This window comes from Megachile rotundata, chromosome 7 (assembly GCF_050947335.1).
Source record: "Megachile rotundata isolate GNS110a chromosome 7, iyMegRotu1, whole genome shotgun sequence".
Lineage (NCBI taxonomy): Eukaryota > Metazoa > Arthropoda > Insecta > Hymenoptera > Megachilidae > Megachile > Megachile rotundata.
The window spans coordinates 15,291,617-15,319,284 of record NC_134989.1 but is presented as its reverse complement, the minus strand read 5'-3'; the positions used below and the strand labels follow the sequence as shown (position 1 = coordinate 15,319,284).

The following is a 27,668-nucleotide window of genomic DNA, read 5'->3' as shown; positions in this document are numbered from 1 at the left end:
AATTTATGGTCGATTTATCATCTGGCAAGTTAAGATCCTTTGTCCGAAAGAAAAGGGAGCGTGATACATTGATATGGGTCCGAGGATCACACGGTAAAGTTTTCCTCGAGACGAAGCTTCCAACGGAATCAGTGTCGGCCGGAAAAAGTACAAGACGACTCGTATATCCACGAGACTAGACGAGGATGTAACACTGCTTTTACGCTGATCACTATTTACAGCTATGTTTCGCATTACGTTGATTATTCGCGCACCGTACGGTGACCATCGCGCTGTACGCGACGTCCGACGATACTTCGTGATAACGCGTCGTGATATCTTGGCGTGGCGTATCTTTTGACGTTTTATCGTCGTCGTAACTCAGCCGGAGAAGACATTCCGTGGATATTCCGAGACCAGGCGCGGCCGATTTACGGTCCTGACTACCGGCTACCTGCATCACCGTTTCTTTTCCTCGATATTATTTTTCCACGAAATAATAAAATCCAACGACCTGCTCGTACTTCGCTGATAATACGACACGTTTAGATAACTAACAAATGACACGAGCACGGTCGAGCAACAGAATCATGTAACTATGCCCCATGCTTAAAGGAGACGTTAACGGAAGCTTCCGCAGAGTTCAGATTTGTCTCCGTTGTATCTCATCGATTATGCGAGCCTCTAAGTACACGAAATTGATAGCCGTTTATCAAAAGAGCCAGACGCGTACACGTGGAGACGATAAATCGATCCACGTTAGCGTACACGTATGGCTTGCGGCAACCGTAACGGAGAACACGTGTAAGCTGGTTTGCGGTCGTTCTTTGTTCTCAGATTCCGAGCAGTCACCGGCCGTGTATTTGAGAGACGATCCGCTGTTCGGCAGCCTGCAACTGCAACAGCATAGCGAGCTCCGTGCACCGACTGCGGAACGTGCCGCTTTCTATTTGGATGCGGCAGTTGCTGGACGACAACGGGACGACGGCGACGCGCACATGCTCTACACCCTTCACGTCTACCAGTACAGCGTAGCCGGCAAAGGAGGCGGTGAGTTGCTCTCCTTTTCGACCGTATTTCTACTTCGTATCGCTTTACTCGTAAAGAACGTTTGTCATCGAGTTCTCTGGCTCGATTTTCAATAGTATCGTTCACCAAACAAATATTTTCGGATGTTAGCATGGAAATAAAGGCTATACTTTATTTCGACAAAGCTAGCACGACTAATATAGAAGGAATATCAAACACGATCCTTGATTTTCTTAATTATCCAGTTGCCGGCGGCCGCAGCAGGCTCCACCTAATGGACCTGGGTAATTCGGACCGCGGCAAGTCTTCAGGAGGGATCCCCTTATCCGGCCTAGGCAATATCCTGCTGGCGATCTTCAACGGGCAAAAGCATCTGCCGTACAAGGAGCACAAGCTAACCCAATTACTGAAGGAGTGTCTCGGCTCGTTGACGTGTCACGCGGCGATGATCGCCCACGTGTCGCCCAACGCGCAGCACTACACGGAGACGTTCACCACCGTGCAACTGGCTTCCCGCATCCACCGAATGAGGCGGAGAAAGATCAAGTTCGTGGGAGGCGGGACACAGGGGACGGGCAGCGGCGGAAGTTCCGGGGAGGAAGCGGCGAGGCAGAACAGCGAGTGCGATCCGAGTTCGAGCGACCTGTCCGCGGATACGGTGATCTATGTTGGGCCCAGCACGGACGACGCGACGGACGGAGAGCATCCTCCGGTCTACATACCGAGCCTAAACTCGGGTGACAATCGGTGCGCCATGGGCAGAGTGTTGCGTGGGTCCACGGCGGAGAGACCTTGCAAGATCCCGGAAGAGCGCAGTCCGGTTCACAAGTCGACCAAAGTGGTGAAAACGTTGACCCAGACCGCCTCGAAACAGACGTCGCCGGCTCACACGGCTACTCCGAAGGCTAGTCCAGCCAGGAAGAGCTTGGCGACCAAGGTGTCGTCTTCCAAGGTGAATGATTCGCCAGGGAGCAAGATTCCGGTCGCGGCACCCAGCGGAGGCTCGGACGAACAGTGGATAGACGGTCCCAGAATCTCCAAGTCCAAGCTCGCGGAATTTAGGCTCATGGTGAAGGACTCTCACCACCCGAGGGAGACATGGATCGACGGGCCAATGCAGCTGACCGGTCCGCCTACCTTGCAGCTCCACACTCAGCAACATTCCTCCAGTTACGGGTTTATGGACAGCCACAAGAAGAGCATGATTAGAAAGTGGGTCGAGAACCAATCGTCTCAGATACAGAGAAGCAAACACGCCGCTGCTAGGAACGAAAGCAGCAAGATATCTGGACAGTCGTCGCAATTCAAGGAGCTGACCACCTTCAAGACCTGCGCCGGTATCGACGACGACGACACCTCGTTATCCACCGCGGAGAGCGATAGCTTGAAGGCGAACGAGATCGAGGACATCACCGAGAAACTGGGCGCCAAGTTGAACCTTCTGAACGTCAAGTCCAACACGGACTCCGGGTTGGATCTGACCGCCAGTCCGGTTATGGACGACAGCGTGGACAAAGGCAAGTTGGACATTCAGGAGGACGAGGACGACGACGAGGAGATCGTCGTACCACCACCGCTACCTCTTATAGAACCCCTGAGCAACGGGGTCAGCAGGGAGGTCTCGATGGAGAGCCTGAACCTGTCGCACAAGGACATCGTGCTACCTTCCAGACATTCGTTGTCTTCCGAGGACGAGATCCTGGAAATCGTGGAGGTGGAGGACCTGGAACCCGTCCCGATGCAGGACTCCTGCCTCCAGGTGACGGAGGAGGACATCGCCATGTGCATGGGAGAGAATCCTCTGCCTGAGAGCGACCAGGAGGAACATCCACTGAGAATCCTTAGCCAGGAGAATCTGACTGTCGTGTCGACCTTTACGGGTAAGTTGACAATAAGTAACAAATCTATTTTTCCATCTTCCCTTCACAATCCTACTTCACAAGATGCTTTCAAATATTCCTCTCCGTCGATCGATTCTTAGATCCTCGATCATTATCTCGCTCATACTTGATCCGGCATTGTTGGAAGAAGAATGACGCAGAGATTATAAGCAGACGAGAGGAAAGTGGAAAAACGGCTCGATATAATTACTCGTCGATATTCTCGATTTCGAACGCGCGTCTTCGTTTTCTTCCTCCTTATCCACTTCCTTCGTTCTTATCGAAGAACGGGCGATATCCAGAAACAGCAAGATAAAGTACATAATATCGATTTTCAGACTCGATGTCGGTGATGTCGGATACGGAACGATACAGACCTCAGTACCCACCACCGGTTGGAGCGGGTGTTTTGCCAAGGCCATACTTCGACCACGAGGATTTCCTGGAACAGGAAACCAGGTACAAGTTCGACCAGTTGGCTCGGCTCCATGAGCTCTATCAGAGCAAGCTCGCGCTGGCCAATGTCTCCAATTCCGTAACCTACCAGAGGGAGAACTCCTCGAACGTGAACGTTAGAGACACTCCATGTAAGTTTCCATTCCACGAGAACCCACTTTGCTCGATCTTTTGAACTCTCTTTCTTCTGTTATTCTTTCTTTTACGTTCAGCACTTTGGTGGCCACTGTCGAATTTGTGACTTCACTGCGGACTTTTTCAACGTGTCTATTAAGCTTTCGTCTTTAATCTTTAAGCTCCTACATACCCTGCATCGTATATTTTTATGAATAACCATATACGAATGCAGCGAGTATATCAATTAAATTTTGGAAAACGACAGACACCATCCAAGTGTTAATTATTAAAGTCAACAACAATCGCTACAGTCAACTAACGAGTTCTCGCATTTAATTTGCACCCTCAATCAAGTATGAAATTAACGCAGGACAAATTCCAGCCGCCCCCGTCTTCCGTCCACCGTCGCGCTGTCAGTCCTTGTCCCTCTCGGACGTGATGTTCAACGACAACGCGAGCAATCACGGCAGCATCTACAGCGAGCCAGCGTACATCGCCGGCAAGTCCGACCAGGAGAAGATCTGCGACAATTGTCGTCAAAGTATGACGAGACCGGCCACCGCCTCGTATTGGTACCCGAACAGCGTGGCGCACATAGCCAGCCCCAGAAGATACTGCGGCAAACTGGGCGAATGTAACATCTCTAGTCTGAGGCATCCTGACGGTGCCTCGAATCCGAATCTCAAGGAAGAGGTGGAGAGGCTACCGGGGAACGGAGCTTCCGGTTCTGATCCCGAAGAGGAGTACGTCGAGGCGAAGAAATTATTCACGGCTGTCGAGAGGTCCGAGAGGACGGTCACTGGCAAGTCGGACATCGAGGAAGATCTCAAGGTTCAAGGTACTCGATGTGGATCCTTCGTATTGACTGTCGTTTTAGTCTAAGAAGTTAAGATGGTTGAGGATCTTAGGGGTTTTTCACCACTAAATAATTTTTGAAACTTTCTTGAAGAGTTCAAGTTTGATCGGTGTATATTAAATTTAGAAATAAGTTCATGATATCTCTTCACTGAACGAAACGAATTTGTTACAGCATCAGCACCGTTACAGTTGTCCATTCCATCACCGGCCCCGTCTTCGGGTCGATTGCAACGCAAAATCACCAGCGTCGGCTCCTCGTTAGGTTTGAACAAAGAAGGCTACGACTCCGGTGCCGATTCCACGCCACGTGCAGCAAAACTTTCGCCGGCCACGTTGTCCAGGCATCGAGCCGAAAGTTCTGGCTACGACAGCATCGTTAGAGACAGCGAAACCAGCAGCATCGCTAGCGACTCGTCCAGGCATACCGGAGCTCTTCAAGAACATCAAGGTAATTGCTTTTGCCTGTTTCCGAATCATTCACCAAAGTATTTCCGCAGTGTTGATTCTTGTACAGATGTAATTACGTATTCGATACTGTAGGAATAGAATTTTTAGAACTATCCTTTTATTTAAGAGCACACAATAAGAACACAAAAACACAATAACGTATTGAACTTTTAAACGTAGTAAAATCGTAAAACGTACAATCTTATAATTCATTCGTCTAGAACGTCTAGACCAATCTTCCGTTTCTAAACTGAACTAACAACAACACTTTTTCAAAACGCTAGCAACCACTTCCGCTTAGCATTTCACACTGTTCCTTTCATAAATCGTCATTCACACTTGCAGTCATACATACAATTTCACAGTGATTATCAAACTATACAAACATTCTACAACTAGTCAAACATAAAATACAATACACTCCTACAATACTATGTATACAGAGTAGTAATTGCATTTGAACGTGATTTTTCTCGAAATACACGAATCCTCTTCTACGAATTTCCGTGCCGAACATTTGCATATATTTAAATGTCAGTCTTCCGAAAACTTTCGTGAGCCCGAAGGGAACGTAGAATCGAAATGCGTGATGATTTAATTAATTTGAATGTTCTTTGAACGTCTCGAACTTGTCAGTAACTTTGATCCACCATGCATGCTGATGCTTCGAAGTTACTTTGAAGAGTAAACTTGCACAGAACGTAATTCGCCTCACACTCGTCAGAAAAGAAGAATCTGTCGATGCTCAGAGGTGGCACCACTTGTTGCAGGCGTTTAGAAACCCGAGCGACAGATTCTTTTCGTGCCGGTAGATTAGTGCATGTCTAAGGACGCGTTCGCACCAGACAAGAAAGGCAAATAGCCGCTTAAGTGGTCAGACGAGTAGTCAGACAAGTAGGTAGCTCCACGGAAGCGAGAAAGAGGACATCTTCCTCGTTTTTAGGCTCTGAAACGCGCCGAGTTAATTACTTTTCTGACTACTTTCTTGCCTAGCGCAAATGTGTTTTAGAGTACTTCAGATTACAGCAGCGAGGCAAATAGAAACGAACAAGAGACTTCTTTGCAAGTACGTTTAGTGAAAATGCACTCTTAACGACACGTAGTTTAGGAATTGTTGCAAGAGAGTTTGGTAGAGAAATCCTCCCCATGAAACGATATGGCAACCCTCTAAAATGGTCCCTCCGTACGGTGGTTCTCCTCAGGTGGCGCGCTGGGGGTTCTAACCTCGACGTTGTGCGGGTGTTTCAGCGGTGGAACAGCGAGTGGCAGAGTGCGGGCATCCGTCGCGGGCCCAATGCCAGGCCCATCTGCCACGGATGCCGTCCGCGGCGTTGCCGGGGATACTCGCGTACACAAGCGAGGACGTGGACATCCTGGACAGGCGCGCGCAGTTGCGCTCGGATCCACGTGGCACGATGTCCAGGATACACAACCTGCGACTACGGCAGCGCCTTCTTAGGCTCGAGCTTCGCGACGCTAAAAGGCGCCTGATGGTGCCCGACACACGCTGGAGCTACGATCGTGAGTTACAACCCTGTTGCACAGCTTGTCTTCCAAATTAAGGACACTTGGTTATCAATCGTTTGAACTAAGTCATGCAACGTGAAATAAATCATTAATCATTATTGTAATTAATTTGATTAACGCAACCTAAACTTCTATTATTTTTACATTGTTATCCTAAGTGAGACAAAATGTGTTCAGAATCGAAAATCGTGTGGTAAATAAGTTAGTTTAAAATGGCACTAGTTTAAGGAATGTTACTAGAGATAACGTGATACATAACGGGTATAATGGACCAAGCAGAGATAAGCGAGGAAGCATCTGCAAAAGTTGTTACCGAAACTTTTTATTCGGAATTGTACTTGGTATCAGATAGGAGTGTCCTTAAATTGCGGAGGACTGCAAATAAGATACGCGATCGCTGACTAAACTTTCGTAATTGCAGTTCACGTAGAGAACAGCATGGACTGGCGAGATCCGTCGTTTCTGGAGGCCCTCGAGGCAGAAACGTGTATCCTGCAGAAGCGAGTGGAGGCCTGCAAGAGTCACGTCCTGTTGATCACCTGCTTCGACTCTTATCCTCGGCAACATTGCACGCGCCAGGCCGAATCGCCGACCGGGGTACGGATCACCTAACCTAGACTCGGATCAGTGCGCTGGACCGCGTGCTGATCGCGAGAGGATCGCCAGGAAACGATTAGAAATGAAACGAGACGAGCGAAGTCGCTGATGAAGAAGGAAATGGGAATCGTTGTCACGATGTCGCTCGACTCCGTCCAATAGTTGTTAAATGACGTTTAATCGTGTCGTGATCGTCGTCGTACGTCGTCGCTATTATTACGCGCGTGTAATGGATCATAGAACACGAATAAAAGATTTCATCCCTTCCGTTTCGCGTCGACGAGCCGAGGACAGAGTTTCTTGCGACGCGATGCGGTTCGACGTTGTCGGATACTTGTTGACTTCGTATTATTTTGCGCTGTGATGGACAAGGCAAGCGATGGGCAGACACTGTCATTCGATTTTTTGCTCTATATACACTTTCCTAAATTTCTAGATCTCTGTATACTCAGATATCGATGTCCCTGATCTCTACGTTCCTAGGTACCGATGTTTCGATTCCTACTTTTCTAGATACCCTTCCATTCCCACGTTCCTAAATACCGGTATCTCCTGATCTTTACGTTCCTAGATCCCTCTATACGCAGATCCACGTATGCTAAGGTCCCCATATTTTTTATAGCTTCAGTTCCACCGCAAAATTCCACTATGTCCTAATTCCTATACTCCTACATTTATATTCCCCTGAACTTCTACATCTTCAGATTCCTATATCTCCAACATGATTTCACTAGCTGAAAATAAGTTCGTCACAACACAATCCAATTTGCAATCCATCGAATGACCCACCGCCTGTGCTCAGAACGTCGCTTGCACTTGTCTATTACTGATTTAGCGTACGTATGGTGCTGCATCTTTTTTACCAATCGAGCGTCAGGATCGCTTTAGATAAATCGAGTTCCGATTGGAACAGGCGAGGCACGACTTTTGGTACTAAACGCTGCTCCATTGATTACCAATGGAACTAGGACTACGTAAATCGGTATCGTAAATAAATTTTTAACGGGTCGATCGAGGATAGAGCATCGATTGCGAACGAAGAAATAAGAGGAAGCGTGTACTTTTGAAATTAGAGGATTGATTCTTCGATTCGACGCTGAATCTTCGATCGACGATTTAGGGACGAAATTTAATACGCGTAGATTCCTTTGGACTTTGTCGAATTTAAACGGCACTTAGCCACGAGGTGAGAATGATTTCGCACGTATGGAAATTGTGACGCGAGGCAAACGAGAGAGGGAAAAAGCGACGATGATACGCGTCGTAACCATTGTATTTAATGCACGCACGTTCATTCAAGATATTATCGTAGCTTTAATCGTTATCAACAGTTACCGCACTTCGTAGGGCTCTGTAATTCCACTTAGAAGATGACGAGAACCTGAATGGGTGAATGCGAGGCTGCGAGAAAGAGAGAGAGAGAGCGAATGAGAGAAAGAGACGATAACGAGCGTGAAAATGAGAAACGAGATGCCGCGAGAGTTACCTTTCGACAGTAAACGTATTCGTAATCGTAACGGTTGCTCGGTTAGCGAGTGCTGTCTGAAAAATGAAAATGGGAAACGCGAGAATTATTGCGTTATGAGGTTGCGAAAGGGGCAGAGAGAACGATTTATCGAAAGGAATCCACGTATCGGTGAGAGACGTGGGTGTACAGAATGTGGCAGGGGAAAGGTGCCAGGGAGAATGAAAATAGACGGGATGAAAATAAATCGAGAATGGCGGTAATACGCGGCAGAAACAAAAGAGATTCCAGCCTTTTGATACGATTCGTGGCCGATTCGGTCGAGCTACGGTGTCGATAAAAATCATTTCTCTGTTCCCGCTGCTGCGAATGACAGCTCTCGTTCTTACGATCCTATTTTTTTTCTTTCATCCAGCCCGAGGCTTCCGGATATAAAGCATATTTTTATCAATATTTAATGTTAAGTTCAAGGGTCTGAAGATAAATTCAGACCTGAAGATCAAAGTTGTAGACATTGTTTAAAAATTGAGTAGATTCAATCGAAATGTTATTTGAGTTGAACCTAATTCGAGAGCGATCTGGAGTGTGCACGCGTTAAGAAGACACATGAGCTCACATCCGAAAGCCTCGTTCTCGCGATCTCTTCGTGTTCAGACATAGTCTCGATCCACGGAAGTCACACTGCCAGTCCAAGAGCTCATCCCTTTTTGTACAGAGTTCAAGGACCACCGAACAGCTTGGTTCCACAGACATATTCAAATCGTCACACGTTTCGTACTCGATTGCTCTACCTCGAGAATTTTCCTAAAACTAGCCAAGCGCACAAAGAGCAATCGCGTGCACGAATCAGCCTTACCTACCCGGATTCGAAGATGTCTGTGGACGATCGGCAGTCTGATTCAGACTGATCATTTTATAAGCGGAACAAGACTGCTAGCTGTTAGGCCACGCTTACCGAGCAACGTGGAATCGTCGATCACCGGAAGTTCGCGAAGCTACCGGGACGAACGACCGTAATCCAAGTTCCCTGTATCGTTGTCCGTTGTTAAAGGAACCCGTTACGCTATTCGTCCGTGTTTTTAGACCGTTCTCGTACCACTGCCGAACACGTTGTTCATCGTCTCTCCTTTTCTTACCATCATAGATAGTCCCGCAACGACGGCTTCCAGAACGAGGTTCGATATATCGTTCCAATTCACTGTCACGATTCCCTGTTACTTTGCCACGATCCGGTTCTTCCTTTTCGTTTTCCTGTTCGAGAAGAGAGACACGTCGCCGAGAGCGCGTCACTCCGTCTACCGTGAATAGTAACGAATTAATAGCAACCGCCATAGCAATTAACGATTAAGAGTTAACCGACCTCCGCATCATTCCGCGAAACAGAGAGTAAGACACATCGCGCACGCACATACTACACGCACATACAACCAAGGAACACACACACCGGAGGTATCGCACCACGCGTCTACTGTGTACCATAGTACTTGTACCATATTTATATTTTATATGTACAAATTAGTCATGTAATTTCTTGTAATAAAGATCAATTTACAACGTGCAACGAAACGAGCGTCGGAACGGTTTTCTTACTCTCCCCTTAGGAATTTCAACCCGCCGGCAAAAAGGAGACGAGAGAATTGGATGCATCGCGGGAATTCCTCAGACAATTTATTGGGGCGCGTTTTTAGGTCGCGGCGAGTCTAAAGCCCGACTCTGTCCCGCCGAGTTTCGATGCAAACTTTACTGCTACTTGGAACAATTTTACTCGCTTTTCTTTTATTTCACTGGTGATATGGGACTCTAAAAATATATGAACGCAAAGAAATTCGTGATACATGAATCATTGTAGAAATTTAACCCTCTGCGAGGCTGCCTCTCAGGCGCCATTTAATACAATAATTTGAAGGAAGCATTATTTAATTAATTCTATAATAGTGTTCATGTATAAACATAGTGAAATAGTAGTGGAAATTATTAGCAGAGAAATAATAACCTCAAAAGAAGTCATTCAACATTTTAATTAATATTTTAAAGTTGCTGTTTGCAAACAATTATCTTCGACTGCAAACTCAAGTTCAGAATAAAACTCAAGTTCAAAATATAAAACTAGCAATATCAAGCGATCCCCGAGTCCATGACTAAACATTAAATTTAAACGTTTCGTGCATCGTATCACACAACGGAAGAGTGAGATTGAATATACAGATTAATCAGGGGATTAAGATCGACTAGACCAATAGCGTGAATCCTTAAAGCGGTTCGATGTGGGCACCGGATGCAAATTGCACCGACCTTGAATCCCATTTGCACCGGCTACCAATAAATCGCGATTAGTGTCGCAATGAAATGCTTAAAAACGTGCGCGTGAAAATTGCCGCTCGTCCGAGTGTCCGGGTCCTTGACAATAGAACGGATCGAAGGTGCAATTGATTCGATTATGCGACCACTTACAACAGATAACAGATAACTCATGGAATAAAAATAGATGCATCGTCCGCCTCGGGTTGCACAATTATATTCGTAGAAAAGTTAAAAATGTGTATAAGTTCATTTTTATGGAGTATGATCAAATGTTATCGCCAGCGGAGTGACATTTCGATGTTGTCGGTTTATTTATTTATTCTGGAGTTGTTGCGTAGTTAGTGTAAATGCAGTGTTAGGCTTGAGGGGGTTGATGGTCACTGCAAAGGGGTTGATAATTTGGAAACTAAGTTGAGGATCTTTGAGAGTTTCGGATTTGGAGAATTGGGGTGCTTCGAATTGGGAATTTTGGGAATTGAGATGACTCGAAATTGGAGAATTGTGAGACTGAGTTGGGACACCGAAGAATTTGAAATTGACAAATTTAGGGATAGGGGGCTGTACAATTGGAAAATGTAGAAACTAGGAAATTTGATAATCGAAAAATTGCAAGATCGTGCTTGGAAATAGGGGAACTACAAAATTGGAAAATATGAAAGTTTGCAATATGGCATCCGACGATGTGACAAATGGGAAATTGTCCGATATCTGATATCGAAGATACCTCCAGATGCAACGATAGCGAAACCGCGTGTACCCTCGCGAGTAAGAAGCGAGCGAGCGTAGGTCGAGAGTGGGGAGAGACGAAATTATCGGCGGGAGAGAGCAAAGCGCAGAGACGAGTCGGCGTTTCGTGTGTTCGAAAGAAGAGTGGTCGAGAGGAGCAAAGCGGGCAAAAGCGATTAGGGGGCGGCGAGAGAAGACTCGTCGTAGCCGTGTCGATCGACAGTAGCGTGAAGTCAGTCCGAGAGAATGACTCGTCGCGCGCGTTTCAACGTCTCGTGGTTGGCCGTGGTGCTGGCCCTGATCGTGCCCTTCGCCGCGGCCCTTTCAAAGCATGATCTCTATCCGTACTCGACACCCGGCTCCTCGATCCTGCAGTCGGACGTGAACGGATTGCTCGTGTCCGCCGAAACGATCCTGAAGACCCCCATCGCATTCTACGACAGAGTCTACAATTCCATATTCGTGAGTACCCATTGAAATATTTCTTTCCCGACTCGATCAGATTACCGGCTGCAGTGTCACTTTGAACCATAACAATGTTATATTATTAGACTATGTTCATGTTTATGCATTTGTAGCATAATCTGAAGAAGATACGTTAACGCTTGGCGAGTTAGTTCGAGACATTGATCACTTGGCGAATAATTCTTCAAGTTTTTAGCATATCAAAATGTTGAAGTATGAAGCAGCTGGTTGGACATTCTACACTTCAGACTATTATACTACATTCTTGATAATGTATTTTTCATACACCATGTTCTACAGACTTGTCTCGCCCGTGTTTGATTATGAGATAACTAAATAAAGAAAGCTGAGGAATGCATGGCGTGGAAGCATGTACGCAGTGCTTAAGAAATGAAACAAATCGTATTCTGAATAGTTACGATTACGTGTCTTGCTACACTGCCTTTGTCGCAATCTTATAATGAAATAAATTGTTCAAACCACGCCAAGTCTGTGAATCAAGTTACTTGAATCTTCACAGTAATCTTGTTCATTATTTAATTTTGATAGCATCACTTTCACACGTAAATAAGTTTAATTATAACAGAGTAGAAAATACTCGCTAGACAATATATTAAAATTTCGTAAAGAAGCCTACCTAGCAGTTTCACAGCGATTATGATTAATCGCGAAGCAGACTGCTAACGTAACGTAAAGAAACGGTGCTATTTTAAAACTCGTCGAAAAGCGGCGCGATTCGGTCGAAAAATTGTTATTTTTATCCCCGTCGACCACGGATTTCCCATCGGACAGCGTGGCCATTCGCATCCGGTCCCGTTTAATTTCGGTGCTCACAAAAATACACGGCAAAACCGGGCTGGAAGTGGCGCGTTTGAACGTTACCGCCGAGCGTGTAACCCTTGGCGCGCGAGCGCGAAACTGTGTAAACAGGGGCACGCGTGTCGCTGTTTACGCTCCGCGGTGAACAGAAACGATCTTTGTCGTGTTGCAACTGGAAAATCGTTTATTTGAAGTTTCAAAATTAAAACCAGGTGCCACTCTGTCCCTGTTGCGCGTCGAAACGTAAACGGTGGAGTTTCTGACGAGATCGAAATAGCGGAGCCGAGGCGACGTTGGCGTGGTAATTCGTTCGTTAATGCTTTATATTGAACGAAGAAAAACCGGGAACATTCGGTCATCCCCTTAATTCGCCTCGTGGTCTAATCCGTCGTCATCTTCTGGCGTGACACGAATTCATTGCGCGCGATGACGGTCGAGAACAGCCGGCGCAATCGCTTAATTGCGCTTGGGTCGTCGCACGAGCTGATTCTCGCGTACCGTCTCGTTACGCGTCACTCGTCACGCGGATACGCGTCCGGACACTCGCCCCTGCAACGCTCATCGACGCCAGCACGCGCGATAACACCCGCGGAAAATTCTCCGATATCACGCTTGGTTTAGGTAGCAGAAGTTAGCAAAATCAACTTCTAAACTTCCGCAGTTTCCACAAGTCTAAATTTCTGAACCTTGAATTTCCATTCGCTGCTATCACATGTAATCTTCTTCAATGCAAGGAACTTCTTTGCGCAAGGGTCTACATTATGTCAGTAGTGCTAGTACCTCCAGTAGGTAATCGAATTTGCACCTTTCTTACTTTGCCCATATCCTTGGAAAAAGAAGGAAAATCATCTTTCCCGGTAAAAAATGAAAATTTCCAACAACCCAAGAGTACCAAAAATGCTACCAGAATTTACTATCATAGTCCCCAAAGAAAATGACGTTCATGAAAGAAACGCTCACAGAAAAGTTCGAGGAGGAGATAAGATTTCGTCGATTTATCAAACGGAGTTTTCGGGTAAAACGGTAGGCAAAGATTAACCGCGAAAAGGTATTGACTCATGTTAGGCAAACACGATCAGATTAGAGTAGTTCTACCGGTTGATCCTACGATGATCTCACTTTTCTACGAAGCGATTCACAGAGCCGCGTACGCAGCGTGAATGAACGTTGATTGCGCGGTTGCTTCTTACCGTAGGAATCTTCGTTCTAATTGATCCTAGCCAGACAAGGTGCATGATCTCATGACAGCGTCATGTTTTCGTCGTGCAACGTGGTAAATGCTATTAATTGGACGTTTAGAAGATGCATAATGCGTTGTTTCCATATTTTCTCTGTTCTTTTATTAAGGAAACTGGATATGAAGGTTCATAGAGACCCTGTAAACTGATCTTTCAGACTCTTATCTAGGAACAAATTGTTCGTATGAAATAATAAAGAGGTTATGGTACACTTATAATAGTACATTAGTTGATTATGTAAGTGCATGTGTATAATGTTGCAAAGTGTTCGTGAACTTGAAACTAAATAAATGTCATGTACACTATATGCACAGGGCTTGAAAGGGTTAATCCAGTCAACAGACCTATCAACTGTAGTCTGGTGTTATTCTTCCTCGTCGACTTGCACGTCCTCATGCTATCATAATTTTTGAAGCACCCTGTATATCGAGTACGCACGGTTCCAAGAGTTTCATTCATCGACGCTCTATCGATACACTCGTCCCGAAACATCAACAATCGTATCGATGAGTCGCGTGTCGAATCGTTGACGAAAAGGCAGCTAGGTCAGAAGAGAAGATAAGGCAAATCGATGACGGATAATTACGAGAGACTGGCAAGGGTATATTTTGATAGTAACATCTGAACGTCGTCTCACGCTCGTTCTTCACTTAGCTGCACAGACGTGGCACCGTTAATTAAGCCCGGTCGAGCATCAGATAAATATCTAATTAGCAGTTACGCAAGGATGCGCGACTCTCGGCAGATGAGCGAGACAAAGTCGTGGAAACAGCGCGAAAATTTCACAACAACAATGTATCACGCGTCGCTAATTAAGACGGATAAATGCATACGTAAGCGTGATCCGATTCATCGGACGGAAGAAGAAGCCGGTGTAATTAGACGGGCCGCGTAACCGCGTAGTTCGCACGTTCGCGGAAACTGAAGCTCGTCGAGGAAACGGATACCTGTTGGTTCCGCCTGCGCGATCCTATCTTCGCTAAACGAACGATATCGGAAACTGGCCGACGCATTTGCATGCGGATGGACGTTGATGGACGATTTTATGTGTAAACGCGGACAATTAGCCTTGACGTTTTCCCACATTAGTTAACGGATGATTCGTAGCGGGGGAGAGACGGTTGCGAAATTACGCTCGCGATTCTTCAAGATTGTCCGGGCGACGTCATCGTTGACGGAGGTCAATTAGCCTCGCTTGAAAAATTTACGGTTAAGTGAATTACGTCGGCGACTTTTACGAAAACCGATATTCATTCAAGGTTACTGAGTTTCTATCGAAAATCCTATTTTTTACGTTCTAGTAATCGTTCCTTCAGGGATGATTTTTTAAGATTTACTCTTTTCGTGTGATATATTTTACTCTGTAGCGATTATATAAGCAAATTGTATCTAGTTCAAAAACAATGGTACCGTGATCCTTGCTCGAGGAATTTAAAAACTTAATAAAGGCAATTACCCTTATCGACACACGTGTAATTACACTTAAGGAGGTTAATTTCCAGAAAACGATGTAGATGAAAAATTATCGTAAAATCAGTACGACTACGTGAGTTTTATCCAATTTTGCCCAATGGCAACCGTAACCGACCTACGCCAGTTTGCAACATGCTGAATGACTTTCTCAGACGGCACGCGATGAAAATGTTACGGTCGCGGTAATCATCAGCACGCGGTGAAATTCGTGACCAGCGTCGGATGTTTGCTATGCAAAACGTGAACCACTTGTTCGACGAATTGATTGACACAGATAAGCGGCACGATACACACGTATCCCCGCGACGGTCTACTTAGAAACTCGGCCTACACGACAATCATCTCTATTTCGCTTATCGTCGACGATTCTCAGTCATCAAAATGATTGCGGACGATTACACGATTGCGTTAGCGCGTGCGGTCCGCCTTGTTCACCTCGCTGCTCGTCTAGAGCGTCTTCGTCGTCCGGAGACGACGCCGCGAGCGTTAGTTATCGCGGCTGTCGAGGAAAATTCAATGAGCAACGAGCGCGGCTCGCGAATCTCGTTATCCATGCCAAAGTGTCCCGCGGAGCGATCGAGTTTTCAAGTTTAAACGAGCACAAAGTTGCTATTTAACGCGGTGGCGCGAAACCGGGTACGCCGCTCGTTGTTTGCCCGACTAATTGAACCTTTCGTCGCCTAGCGGTTTACCAGCTATCTCCTTTCGCTTCTAACTTCTTTGGAAATTGCGGAGAAATCGAGTTCCGTGACTCTTCTAGGGAAAGCAGTTTTTCACTCGATCGTCGCAATGATTTGCACCATTATATTTTTCTGCTCATCGAAGTATCGACCGTCATGTATCAACCAAGTAGGATGCATATTCTTTATTAGTCGCATACGGTAATTTATTATATGTGAGTCAATATATTAAATTACTGGCTGTCATTGTTGCTATTGTTCACTTTGATGCATGGTATGTCACGAGTGAACAGTTGGTTCAAAAAGGAAAGACATCATGTTCACCAGATTTAGTACCCACTGGCCGCTTTCAGACTTTGGATAAAAGCTTCTACGATTCTCAAGAGTGTGTTCCGATATTTCATGTACTTCCCTTGCTCCACGAGTGTATAAATAAAAGCGCACGGTTAAAAATAAATGAGTCGAAAAAAGATGCGAAATATTCGAAGCTAGTTAATGACCCAGTAGATAGGAATAATTCCACTGGGTCCCCCTTCCCGTTTCGACGTGTTCGTCGAGCGAGCAATCGGGATAATCAGCCACATCAGGAAGAGAGACATCAGCGAGCAAAATGGATTCCATGTATTACTTCCAGCGAGTCCCTATCTATTTTCACCGTTTTCTCTCGCGTTTACGATCACCACGGGGATTACGTGTGTGCGTGTGTGTCATCGGCTCGACTGTGACCTACGACCCGCGCGATAGCCCCGACGAAGATAGCGGCCGAGTCCAACTATTCCCCCACTCGTGATACTCGCCACTGTCAAAACGTTCGTCGAGCACGGAAACACGATCGATGACCACTCGTTCGATCTCTGTCCTTCTTTCTCCCGAGACTCGTATCGGTGCTCCCGGTTTGCCTCTCGTAATTGTCACTTGGAAAATCGTATAATCGGAAATGGCTAATCTGCGCCGATTGCCATCGATCGGGCCAAGATTGAAAGGAGAGAAGAGCTCGAACGGAATAATTACGGCTACTCGCAGGGATTCGTTACCCCCTTTTTTTCGTTTCCCCTTTCGCTTAGAAACTCGCGTTGTCTGGCGCGAAATTGAGCGCGAGGAAAAGGATTGATCGGTGACACTCGATAAATTATTCATTTGTATCTAACGGCGACTGCAACAGGATCGTTTCTACATTGTCTAATTCGTGTCAATTTCCGTGACCGGGTCGCTCGTTGAACGATACGCGCGACTCGGGTGTTAAATTCGACGCGGCGCCCGTGGTATTAACATCACGTGAAAACAATACGAGCGCTGAACAATCATCTCGAAGTTCGAGCGACGTTAAACGCTTTGAAACGAGACCGTGAGACAGACCGAAACCAGGCCGGAATTTGGTTGTCGCCTTCTGCCATCGAGCACGTTCGTGCTGCAGATCCAAATGCATCATCCGTTCAGACCTACGTTTGCGTGTCACTTCTTATTCGTGCTAAACTTACATCCTACTATTTGTAGTGCAATGTCACTTACACAATACTTCCATAAAACTTTTCTGAAAATATACTTGATCGAAGATACAATTCTCACATATTTTAGAACAAGGTTTCACGAAGATATGAATATCTTTTTCGACTTAGATCATCTCAGTTCGGATATAAATAAATACCCCAGAGTAAGGGTTGAATTTACCTTCGATTTCCACGGAGCATATCAATCAACTTTCATCAACGTTATTTTATCCGAACGATTCATTTCCTTCAATTTTCTTCGCTTTTCGCGATCCTCTCTCGACGATTTCATCTTCAAGCATCCCCTTAATCAAGGCTACGAACGACCCGCTAAAGAACCCTCGAAGAACGCGGAAGTGGATCCTAGAAAGTCTTCGTTAGCGCAACTTCAATTCCCTTTTCCAGTTTATCAAAAGTATCGGGTTAAGTTCAGACGATGAGAAAAGCGGTTTTTATTTCGTTTATGACGAAGAACTGCGGCTCTCCGTAACGAAGGGGACAGCTGCTCACGAATATGGAGTAACGCGGTCGCCTTTCAGTTTAGCCAATTGACGAAACGACCGCGCGTCTGCCAGCGAGTTGAAGTCGGATCTCGATTTCAAACCCTTTCTTCAGCGTGCACCGGGTGAATGACTCTTCGTCGTTTATGTATACAACACTTGAGAGACTTCCCGTTGTGCCGCAGCACGTGCTAGCTTTACCTGTTGATTTACGTCACATGTCTTCCTTCGTTTATCTTAAGTTCAAACGTGGTTATAGGTCGATAATTTGAAATTGGTATTAACTTAGATCAGCGAGTCTAGATATGCAAATCCACCCCGAATCTGAGCTTGTAAAATTTCGGAGACTGCTAGGAGGAATTTAGATAAAGACGGGTGAAACTTTATCTCTGAACTCAAACCAGAACATTAAAGAACGATATCTTCCATTCTTGATCGAGTAACTACGACTGGAGCTTTAAGCTCCGCTTAATTTTAAAACTATGATTATCGCAGGTGAACGGAAATGGCGTACTCTCGTTCGCCAGAGCAATGCCAAGGTTCTTCAACATTCCGTTTCCCTTGGACGACCCTGTGATCGCACCTCTTTACACGCATGTGGATACCAAAACATCAGGACGAGTGTACTATGGTGAAACGGACGCACCGGAAGTGCTGGGTAGAGCCGGCGGAATGGTTCGCAGCGCCTTCTCGGACGCTGCTGATTTTATGCCGACTCATGTGTTCCTCGCTACATGGGTGGATGTGGGATACTATGATGGAAAGAGTGATAAGGTGAGTAAAACTGCATCGAGTTTCTATGATTCACCTTCGGAACTTCTGTAAACTACGCGAAAGAAGAAAACTCTGTTACATCAGGGTCTGAGACACTGATCTCTTATGAATCTTCCTTATGTTATCGCCAGATCAAATGTACAAAAGATTGCGGATAAAAAGAGCGACGAAGGGTGCAAGAATGATGCAGATACCTATTGATCCTACTCGTTAAAGTAACATGCTTTCTCCTAGGTGAACACGTATCAAGTAGCCATCTCCTCAAATGGCACGCATTCCTACGCCGAGCTGTTGTACCCGGAAAACGGCATACAATGGATTCAAGGTGAATCGCACCCTAGTGGTCTACCTGACGCGAAGGCTCAAGCAGGATTAATGAGCGAAGGAAGAATGTACACGCTGAAGGGTTCCGGGACGGATCAGATTCAGAATGTCGACAAGTGAGTCACGGAACGACCGTTTACGAGCGATTAATCTTGTCTACGAGCAACTTGCGCAACGACATCGTAATTTCTATTGTCCAGGTGGTCGAACGTGAACAGACCGGGTCAGTGGATGTTTTACATTGGACCAACGTCCGATGATGAGGATGTGAGGACCCCTGACAATATTGAAGGTGAGGATCTACTCCCAGACCTATCGGGACAATCTTTCAAAGCCCCAAGTTTGTAGACAAAAACTACGTAAACTTGTTCCCTACATATTTTAATCACCCTGAATCGGCACGTCATCTCATTATTTTGATATTAATCGTGCAATACTTTTGTTCGTTGATCAGACACCAGCGCAACGAATCAGATAACCGATTGCAGAACCGGGGCAACGATGTGCCACAGCAAAGCGACCTGCACCGACTACGAGGCTGGTTTCTGCTGCCACTGCAAGCAAGGATATTTCGGCAACGGCAAATCCTGTCAACCGAACGGTAAATTCGAGTCGTAAAATATCTCGACACACTCGCGAATCACGCGTCCCTTTGATCCAGCCACGGTATATAAAAATTCGCTTTCAGACGGTCTCGATCGTTTCTTTTCGCGTTGCGAAACAGACACCCAACAATCTCGCCCGTCTGATCTATTCATAGATCACAAGAAACTTGTCCTGCCTCGTAAAAGACGCGGTTCTGCTCAGACACGCGTAAAAATGTTTTTAACCGGAACGGAGGATTCAAAGGGTTGTAAAAATTCGTAGATGTTCCACTGCGAGTGAACGGACGCGTTTCTGGGATCATCAACGGCGTGGAATTTCCGGCTAGGGACCTCCAGTGTTACGTTCAGACGAAAGACGGAAGAACGTACACGGCTTTGTCGAGGGTGCCCGACGAAATTGGAGCTAGTTTTCAGCTGCTGGGGAACCTCGGTGGCGTGATCGGCTGGCTGTTCGCGAAACCGGTTAGCGACACGAAGAACGGGTACGAACTCACGGGTACGTTTTTGTGAAGTCCGTCTTTAACACTCAGCGAAATCTGACAGAGTCTTCCATTTATAATTTCGCGAAACAATTGATTCAGGGGGTATGTTCAACCACACCGCGGAGTTAACGTTCGCCTCAACCGGCGACAAAGTGACGATACGAAGCAATTACCTCGGCCTGGACGTCTTCGGACAACTAAAGATGGAGGCGGAGATCAAAGGTACTTTGCCCAGGTTGTCGAGGGACACCAAGGTCGACTACGGCGACTACGACGAACTTTATACCAGAGCGCAGCCCGGAGTAATCCGTGCACAGAGCGAGAGAACTTGCAAGGTGAAAGAGGCGGGCGTGGACCGGGAACTGACTTTCATGCAAGATCAGACGATCCTCTACAACGAGTGTCCGTACCTGACCGTCGAGCCTGAAGATGACACGAACAGATTGAAATTCTTCAGAGGCGTCACCACGTACGAAGCCACTGAAGGAATCGTGCGTTTCGCGGTCAACACGAAAGTAGCGCCCTTGGAAGAAGAGGACCCTTGCATTCAGGGGAGGGAGACTTGCAGCGAGCACAGCTCGTGCGTTGTCGAGGGAGACAACTTCAAATGTGTCTGCAATCCTGGGTAAGTCATTTTTGAGTGGCAGAATGGCACTGCTAGTCGAGGTACTGATATGGGTCTTCTGTGGGATATTTAAAAAAAATAAAGTTCAAGATCGAAAGTGAGATAAGTTAGTCTTTCTCTAACTACACCAAGAAATCTAGATGTCTAAGTAAAATCAAGATGACATAATAAAAGTCAGCTATGCACCAATTCTATATTGATTGACCCTCAAAGATTCTATTGTAGATCATTAAAGTCACACGGTACACCCTGTATATCTTCCTCGACCTAACTTATCACCTTATCGACCAGATATCAGTACCTGTACGAAGAGAACGGTAGCGCAGTCTGCGTGGACGTGAACGAGTGCAGCGCCGGCAACCACATGTGCTCTCCCGATGCACAGTGCATCAATCAAGAAGGCAGCCACACGTGCGAATGCAGACCTGGTTTCTCTGGCGACGGTCGAGTCTGCGAGAGTAAGTTACCGTGCGTTGTTAACGTAAGAAATCTGCTTTACGCGTTGCCAGTAACTGTATCGTCTGTTGTAAATGTAGGACTACCCTCTTGCGAGGATACACGTTGCGGCCATTACGAGATATGCGTGATGATAGACGAAGTGCCCGATTGCGTTTGCATGCCGGGTTACGAGGACACCGAGGAGGGATGTTACCCCGTGCAACGCGGTGAGAATTGTCGGGAAAGAAGGGATTCGATGATCAAGGGAATTTGAATTGATTATCGACGGAGTTTGTTGCAGGTCCCTGTAATATCGAGAACAACTGTTCACCCAATGCGGTCTGCAACTTCGATACGGACGAGGAGAAGTTCGTCTGTGTTTGTTTGCCGGACTTTGTTGGTAAGATAATTTAATGTACAAATCAAAGGTGTCTCGGTTGCTTTTATTTATCCAAACTTCGTGACAGATGCTGAAGTGTTCGATGGAACGATCATAACTCAAATAATTTTGCTACATTTTATAACTGTGACTTAGTTCTACATTTTCGATTTGCTAGAACTAGCGCACTACTTCTCGGACAGAATTTACACAATTTCCTGGCAGATTCCTTAACTTTGGTAACGACCTTACTAAATTGATCTTATATGAAAGTGTCCCGTGTAACCCTTCGCAAATATCCGGAGGAATTTTATCGAGCAAAATTGGAAATTGAACAGGGCCGATAGCTTAACTAGAGCAGAACAATTAAACTACTCCTTGGACGTAGGACTTAACGTCGTTAAAGGTAACCAATAAGTAACAAGTTTCGTGGAGCTCTATTACGTTATCCTGTTACTCTAGAAAGTTGCAGGCGGCCTTGTGTAGAGCACAAATTACGTTGCAATGGATCGCAGTGATCGATGGAGTATTGAACTACGGAATTCTATGTTTTGCGCGGTCCCGGCAACGGTATCTCGTGATCAGCTTTCGTTTCAACGATCACAATCGATTGCAGGGGATGGTTACACGTGCAATCTGGACGGGGACGAAACCACAACGGATGAACCACCGAAACCGCACTGCACGGAGGAGATGTGTTCGTGCTCGAGGGGCTGGAAATACCGAAATAACGAATGCGTGCGACAGGAAGAAAAGCCCGTTGACTGGGATCGGGATTGTAAGTACGAGCAATCAGAAGTTCTGCTTCTGGTTTATTTATCAGGTTCGACAGCTCCCTCGGTTAAACTCTTTTCAAAGGGTTTAAGAACCTTAACTTGCACGGGAAAGAGATTTTCTGATAGATTTAAGCCTTTGATTAATCGCAAGCTTTGTTTTGTCCCTCTTTTACTTTGCGTGGAAAATTCAATCCCTCGAGAACAATGTCTTTGTGCTGTCGGAGGAACAATAATTAACTTGTTAAGCTAGTCATAACCGTTCGATAAAAATGCACCAAATTACATGCCACTCTTTAGTCGAACTCAAAGGATCTCGTTAAAACTTTCGTAAACAAGTATTTCTTTCGCGAGTTCGAATCTCGAAGGGATTGAATAACGTGTCAAGAAAATTCGATGCATGACTAATAGCACGAATCGGTCATGTTGAAATTACGATCAACTCGCGTGAATTGCGATGATCACTAACAGTTAGCTACGAACGGTTTGCATCGTGCGTTCTAGTATCGGCACGACCAATCCCGGAATGCTACGAAGACGGCTGCATATGTCCCTGGGGATACGATTACGACCATTTCGAGGAGATTTGCACGCCTATACCAGGATACAACCACGAAACGATGGGTCCATCAGGAGTTCACTGTACGGAAAGCTTTGCTTCTCTGCTTGTTTGGCTGAATTAACAATGTATACAGCGGAAGCCATGCTACCCGCGGTCACATTAATTTAATCTTATTTACGTGTATCACGATCGAATTTAATCATCCAGTTGACTATCCATTTATCAAAAGTAGCGTCTATCAATTACATCTTGTACATCAATTTTTCCGCTATTAAAAAATAAAAATTTTGATGGGCAGTCAATTTGGTAGAAAAGTTGGCACGTCCCACGGGCACGTAAATTTCGCTTTTAAATTCGATCCACAATTGACTCACCGAAACATTTTCAAGCAATTAAACATGACACCTCGGCTGATCGCCCTCGTAATTGCGCACGCTTCTGTCTAGTATCGTGCAACGTGGTGAACAGGTGTCATCCCTACGCCCAGTGTGTCTACGTAACGAGCACCGCCGATTACGAGTGTCGTTGCAACCCGGGTTACGAGGGTGACGGTATGGAGTGCACGAAAACAGGTACGTCACATCGCATCTTGTTCATCGTTTCGCCTATCGTTCATTATCACTCGCGTACGAGCAAGTACAATGGCGTCGTTGCGGTGCGATGACGAGTCATTGAAAGCTATTGTTCCTGCGCAGAGGTGTCCTGCTTGGAGGTGGACATCTGCGACCCCAACGCCTCCTGCCAACACGAGGAACCCTTGGCCAAGTGCGTCTGCAACCCTGGATTCGAAGGAGACGGAACCACTTGCAGCCCCATCGGTCATATCTTTGCTATCTTTCATCTTATCACGTGCTCGAGAGCTTTTACACAATATTTCATCGGGGAGAAGAGTATTCTGTTATCTATTAGAGTAGACATAATCGGATGTCAACATTGGCTTCAGAAATTTGAGAATTTATGACTTTGGAAGTTTGAGAAGATTTCCTTTTTGTCCTTTCGAGATTTTAAGAACGCTCTATTAATTTCATAAGCTGTTCGATGGACGAATATTTTCTCCCTGATTGCAAGCCTGCAGCCACTTTCCGTTGCATGTCGTAACACGATGCAGTTACCTCAGAGAAAGCCCTTGAATCCCAAATCCAAAATCTCTAACGATGATCCTCTGCGTGCAGACGAATGCAGCGGTAACCAGGACTGCCTGGAGAACGAACGGTGCTCGTACAACCCAGCGAACTCGCGATACGAGTGCACCTGCAATCCTGGCTTCGGCATGGTGGATGGACGTTGCGTGGTGTCTGATTGTTCGACGAATCCTTCGCAGTGCCACGTGAACGCGCAGTGCGTATCGGCCGGTGACGGGGGGTACAAGTGCGTCTGCATCGAGGGATACAACGGTGACGGGATACAGCAGTGCTTGGAGGACCACATCGGCTGCAACGTGTTGAATAATTGCGGCAGAAACGCGGTCTGCGAATACAATCAGACGTCCGCGAATTTCGCTTGCATCTGTCAGCCGGTACGGTTATTGAACACCTCGGTTTAGCTCGAATTATAAGGACGCGGTTTCCGGAGAGAGCTGTTTGGTTATTGCTAACGTTAATAATAGTTTATGCGTTTGTTTGAACGGAACTCGATGGTACAACGATATTGTATACGCGTTGCAAACAGAGTGTAATCCCCGTGTGAAGGTTACCTGCACATTTGTGAATCTATGATGGTCGAGCAAATATTGCTTACGATGGTTATTACTCTTGCAACTGTTTATACAACTCAGCTGCAAATCTGGTTTAAAAAATGGCAGTCGAAGAGGTCTCATAGATTCAGAATTAGATCTTTGGGACGCAAAAGTTTGGGGAGCTTGGAGTGTTCTGATTAGAATTATTTTTAACGATATTTGAACCCGCAGCGTTGGAAGTCTAGAGATAGGACAATTTAAGTTAATTTAATTAAACAAGAGTAGCCTCGTGAATACCAGTACAATTTGGCCCGCACCGCAAGTAGATTAGCAGTGGCAATGATCAGACAGATCTAAACCGTCGAATTTCCACGTTTCCATATGTAGAAACTCCGGAAAGTCCAAATTCCCCAATTACCATATGCCCATATTTCGAAATTCCAAATGTTCGAAAGCACAATTGGTGCGTCCATGGTGTGCAGTTAATACGCGAGCGTAACAGGTGAAGTTTAAATGACACCAGTAAAACGTTCGCATGCAACAGATGCGAGGCAGCGAATGATGATCGCCGAAACATAACGGAGAGCGATTCCGACTACTTTCAGGGCTATTACGGGGATGGTTTGACGTGTCTACCTCAGTTGTCCTGCAGACACAACCCGACCCTTTGCTCGCCGGACGCGACCTGCGTGGCAGCTGGCAGCAATCAATTCGCTTGCGTATGCAACGAAGGTTACACCGGAGATGGGAACAACTGTAAACCCCGACCGAAACACGAAGCAAACTTCCTGCTGGTGAACCAAGGAATGGCCACCCTGAGGATTCCGTTCACGGTTACACACGACAATCCCGGCAGTCCGATTTACATCGAGTACTCGCAGATGGCAATAGCGATCGACATCGACTGCACCAACGGCAAAGCTTACTCGAGCGACATCACGGGTAAAGCCGAATTTACGCCCTTTCGTTCGGATAATTTCAATAAATTCGGTTTAATCGACAGATTCGCGTGCGCCGAGATAAAACTCGTGGTCCCGGAATCACGATGCAATTTTCTCGCGAGAGTATATGGCCTGTTTGTCCGTCTACACCGAGATTTATATTTCTAGGTAATCGAATAATCGAGCTGGCTTACAACGGATCGATGGCGGACACGTTCCTGCGGAAAGTCAGCAGCCCCGAGGGACTGGCGGTCGATTGGGTCTCGAGAAATATTTTCTGGACCGATTCGAGCAAGACGACCGTCGAGGTTGCCAATCTCGAGACGAAAAAACGTAAGGTACTCGTTTCCGACGGACTGGTCAATCCTAGGGGAATAGCAGTCCACCCCTATCGCGGGTGAGTACTTAAATAAATTTCGAGGATGAAAAAAATTGGAGAGAATGCATTCAATTCCCAGCACGAAACTACAACTAATTAATATTTCATCGTCGCGAACTTTATTAAAACTGGCGCAGGTTAATTTGTCAGAGCGCGAGGAAAATTAAATTGAATGGGAAACTTGGCTGTTTTAGCAAGATATTCTGGTCCGACTGGAATCGCGCGTCGCCGAAATTGGAGTGGGCCAACGAGGACGGCAGTGGTCGGGCAATCTTCCTGCAAGGAGATTTCGTAAAATTACCGAATTCGTTGAGCATCGATTGGGCAACGGATGAACTGTGCTGGGCGGACGCTGGAACGTTCACGATAAGTAAATACAGAATTGTTTCTAATAGATACATTATGATCATCGTCGTTAATTTCATAATTCCTCTTTCTGTTTAATCCTTTCAGGTTGCATGGAGATCGATAGCAGAGAGATTAACGTGGTTGCCAACGAGTTGACTTATCCGTTCGGTCTGGCGATCTCCCATCAGAATTATTACTGGACCGACTGGAAGACGTGAGTTCACAAAACTGTCTTCAATTTAAAGTAGAACAATATGAACTCTCTGAACAGTTTTCCCATTACGATATTTCACCGTCGCGTGTACTAAGTTGAAGTTATTAAACGTTGAAGCGCAGGAAAATGGAATGCGCGCGGTATTTAAATCATCTTTTATTTACCGTCGCAGGCACAAGATCGAAGTCGCCATGAAGAGCAGCGGGGACAGGAAGCCGGCCATATCGGTTCCACCGGGAGGAAGCGGTAAATTATATGGAATAGTCGTCGTTCCTGAGTCATGCCCGCGAGGTAAATCAAGTTTTACGTCAACGTACGCTGTGTCCCCGTAAAATTAATCGCCTCTTTAAAAGTACATAAAAGCGGGAGAGACATCGTAATTCGCAATGACCTCGTCGGTGGTAACCCAATTAGTCGCGTCATAATCAGCTAATCGATCATCGTCACTTGATTAAGCTAACAAGCTATCGACAACTAAGTTATCCCATCGATGAATATCCCAGTTATTAAGACCTTTTCTAAAGTTACAAATCCAGCTATTTTAATCCTCGATTAAACAGTCAATTTGCTTAATTATTTCATGACAGTGACCAACGTGTGTCAGTACGAGAACGGAAGGTGTAGCACGGATCAACTGTGCTTACCGGATGGTCAAGGTGGCAGGACGTGCGTGTGCGCGGACGACGCGACAGGACCTTGCACCGACGCTCACTAGATTAAGCTACAAAGACACGAGCGGTCGAAACCAAGAATTCGGCTCGTGCCAATCGCGTGTAAATTATAATATTACTCTTTGTATGATTAGTTTACGTTTTCGAGTAACACTTTTGTATCTAATACAGGGACCGCGGCGTGAGAAGCTGGCTGTATTGTACCACGGTCCCCTGACGCGTTATTTAATAAAAACTTAAGAAACAATAAAACTTAATTACGCTTCACGAGTTCATTCTCCCTGGTGATAAATTTTTGAAGTACTAAAGGGGTGCAGAGAGGACAAGGAACTCTGTCTGGGAATTTAGACATCTGAAGATGTAGAGATCCGAAGGGGTGGAGATCTGGAAGGTTAAAGAATCTAAGGGAATGTAGAAATCCCATGTAGGAATCT

General features: G+C 46.0%; 2 protein-coding genes across 11 annotated transcripts in view; both read left to right on the top strand.

The window, feature by feature from the left end:
* Window positions 1-9,921, top strand: part of LOC100874799 (uncharacterized) — a 289,482-nt gene extending 279,561 nt beyond the window's left edge. For 2 of the 6 annotated variants that reach the window (XR_013038888.1, XR_013038887.1), the window contains exons 10-16: window positions 817-1,029; window positions 1,254-2,888; window positions 3,227-3,475; window positions 3,844-4,299; window positions 4,492-4,767; window positions 5,969-6,287; window positions 6,715-6,856. Coding sequence is in view for 4 of the 6 variants with exons in the window: in XM_076534070.1 (XP_076390185.1) it covers window positions 817-1,029; window positions 1,254-2,888; window positions 3,227-3,475; window positions 3,844-4,299; window positions 4,492-4,767; window positions 6,015-6,287; window positions 6,715-6,905 (3,293 nt within the window). In the remaining 2 variants the exon portion in view is untranslated. Of the gene's footprint in view, window positions 1-816; window positions 1,030-1,253; window positions 2,889-3,226; window positions 3,476-3,831; window positions 4,300-4,491; window positions 4,768-5,968; window positions 6,288-6,714 lie in introns of those variants that run through there. The other 4 variants (XM_076534070.1, XM_076534069.1, XM_076534071.1 and 1 more) reach the window with 3 other exon arrangements.
* A 1,588-nt stretch (window positions 9,922-11,509) lies between these two features.
* On the top strand, window positions 11,510-27,491 carry Ndg (Nidogen). 5 transcript variants are annotated; one of them, XM_012281966.2, is made up of 21 exons: window positions 11,510-11,844; window positions 18,540-18,818; window positions 19,053-19,258; window positions 19,343-19,434; window positions 19,597-19,743; window positions 20,010-20,243; window positions 20,329-20,854; window positions 21,146-21,312; window positions 21,391-21,519; window positions 21,594-21,692; window positions 22,288-22,449; window positions 22,949-23,086; window positions 23,453-23,578; window positions 23,702-23,824; window positions 24,179-24,522; window positions 25,287-25,623; window positions 25,791-26,019; window positions 26,196-26,371; window positions 26,455-26,563; window positions 26,736-26,854; window positions 27,151-27,491. In XM_012281966.2, the coding sequence occupies exons 1-21, from the start codon at window positions 11,629-11,631 to the stop codon at window positions 27,276-27,278; spliced, it is 4,086 nt and encodes a 1,361-aa protein (XP_012137356.2). In that variant the 5' UTR covers window positions 11,510-11,628; the 3' UTR covers window positions 27,279-27,491. The 5 variants fall into 5 exon arrangements, with proteins under 5 accessions (XP_012137356.2, XP_012137364.2, XP_012137362.2 ...); XM_012281974.2 differs by lacking the exon at window positions 22,949-23,086; XM_012281972.2 differs by lacking the exon at window positions 23,702-23,824.
* The last annotated feature ends 177 nt before the right edge of the window (window positions 27,492-27,668 follow it).

What these genes read in the sequence shown, in the direction of transcription:
- Ndg (XM_012281966.2), top strand. Translation starts at nt 11,629, where the DNA reads ATGACTCGTCGCGCGCGTTTCAACGTCTCGTGGTTGGCCGTGGTGCTG. An exon ending in GAGTCTACAATTCCATATTC is followed by an intron (nt 11,845 to 18,539) that starts GTGAGTACCCAT and finishes TGATTATCGCAG; the next exon opens with GTGAACGGAAATGGCGTACT. An exon ending in TCGCTTGCATCTGTCAGCCG is followed by an intron (nt 24,523 to 25,286) that starts GTACGGTTATTG and finishes GACTACTTTCAG; the next exon opens with GGCTATTACGGGGATGGTTT.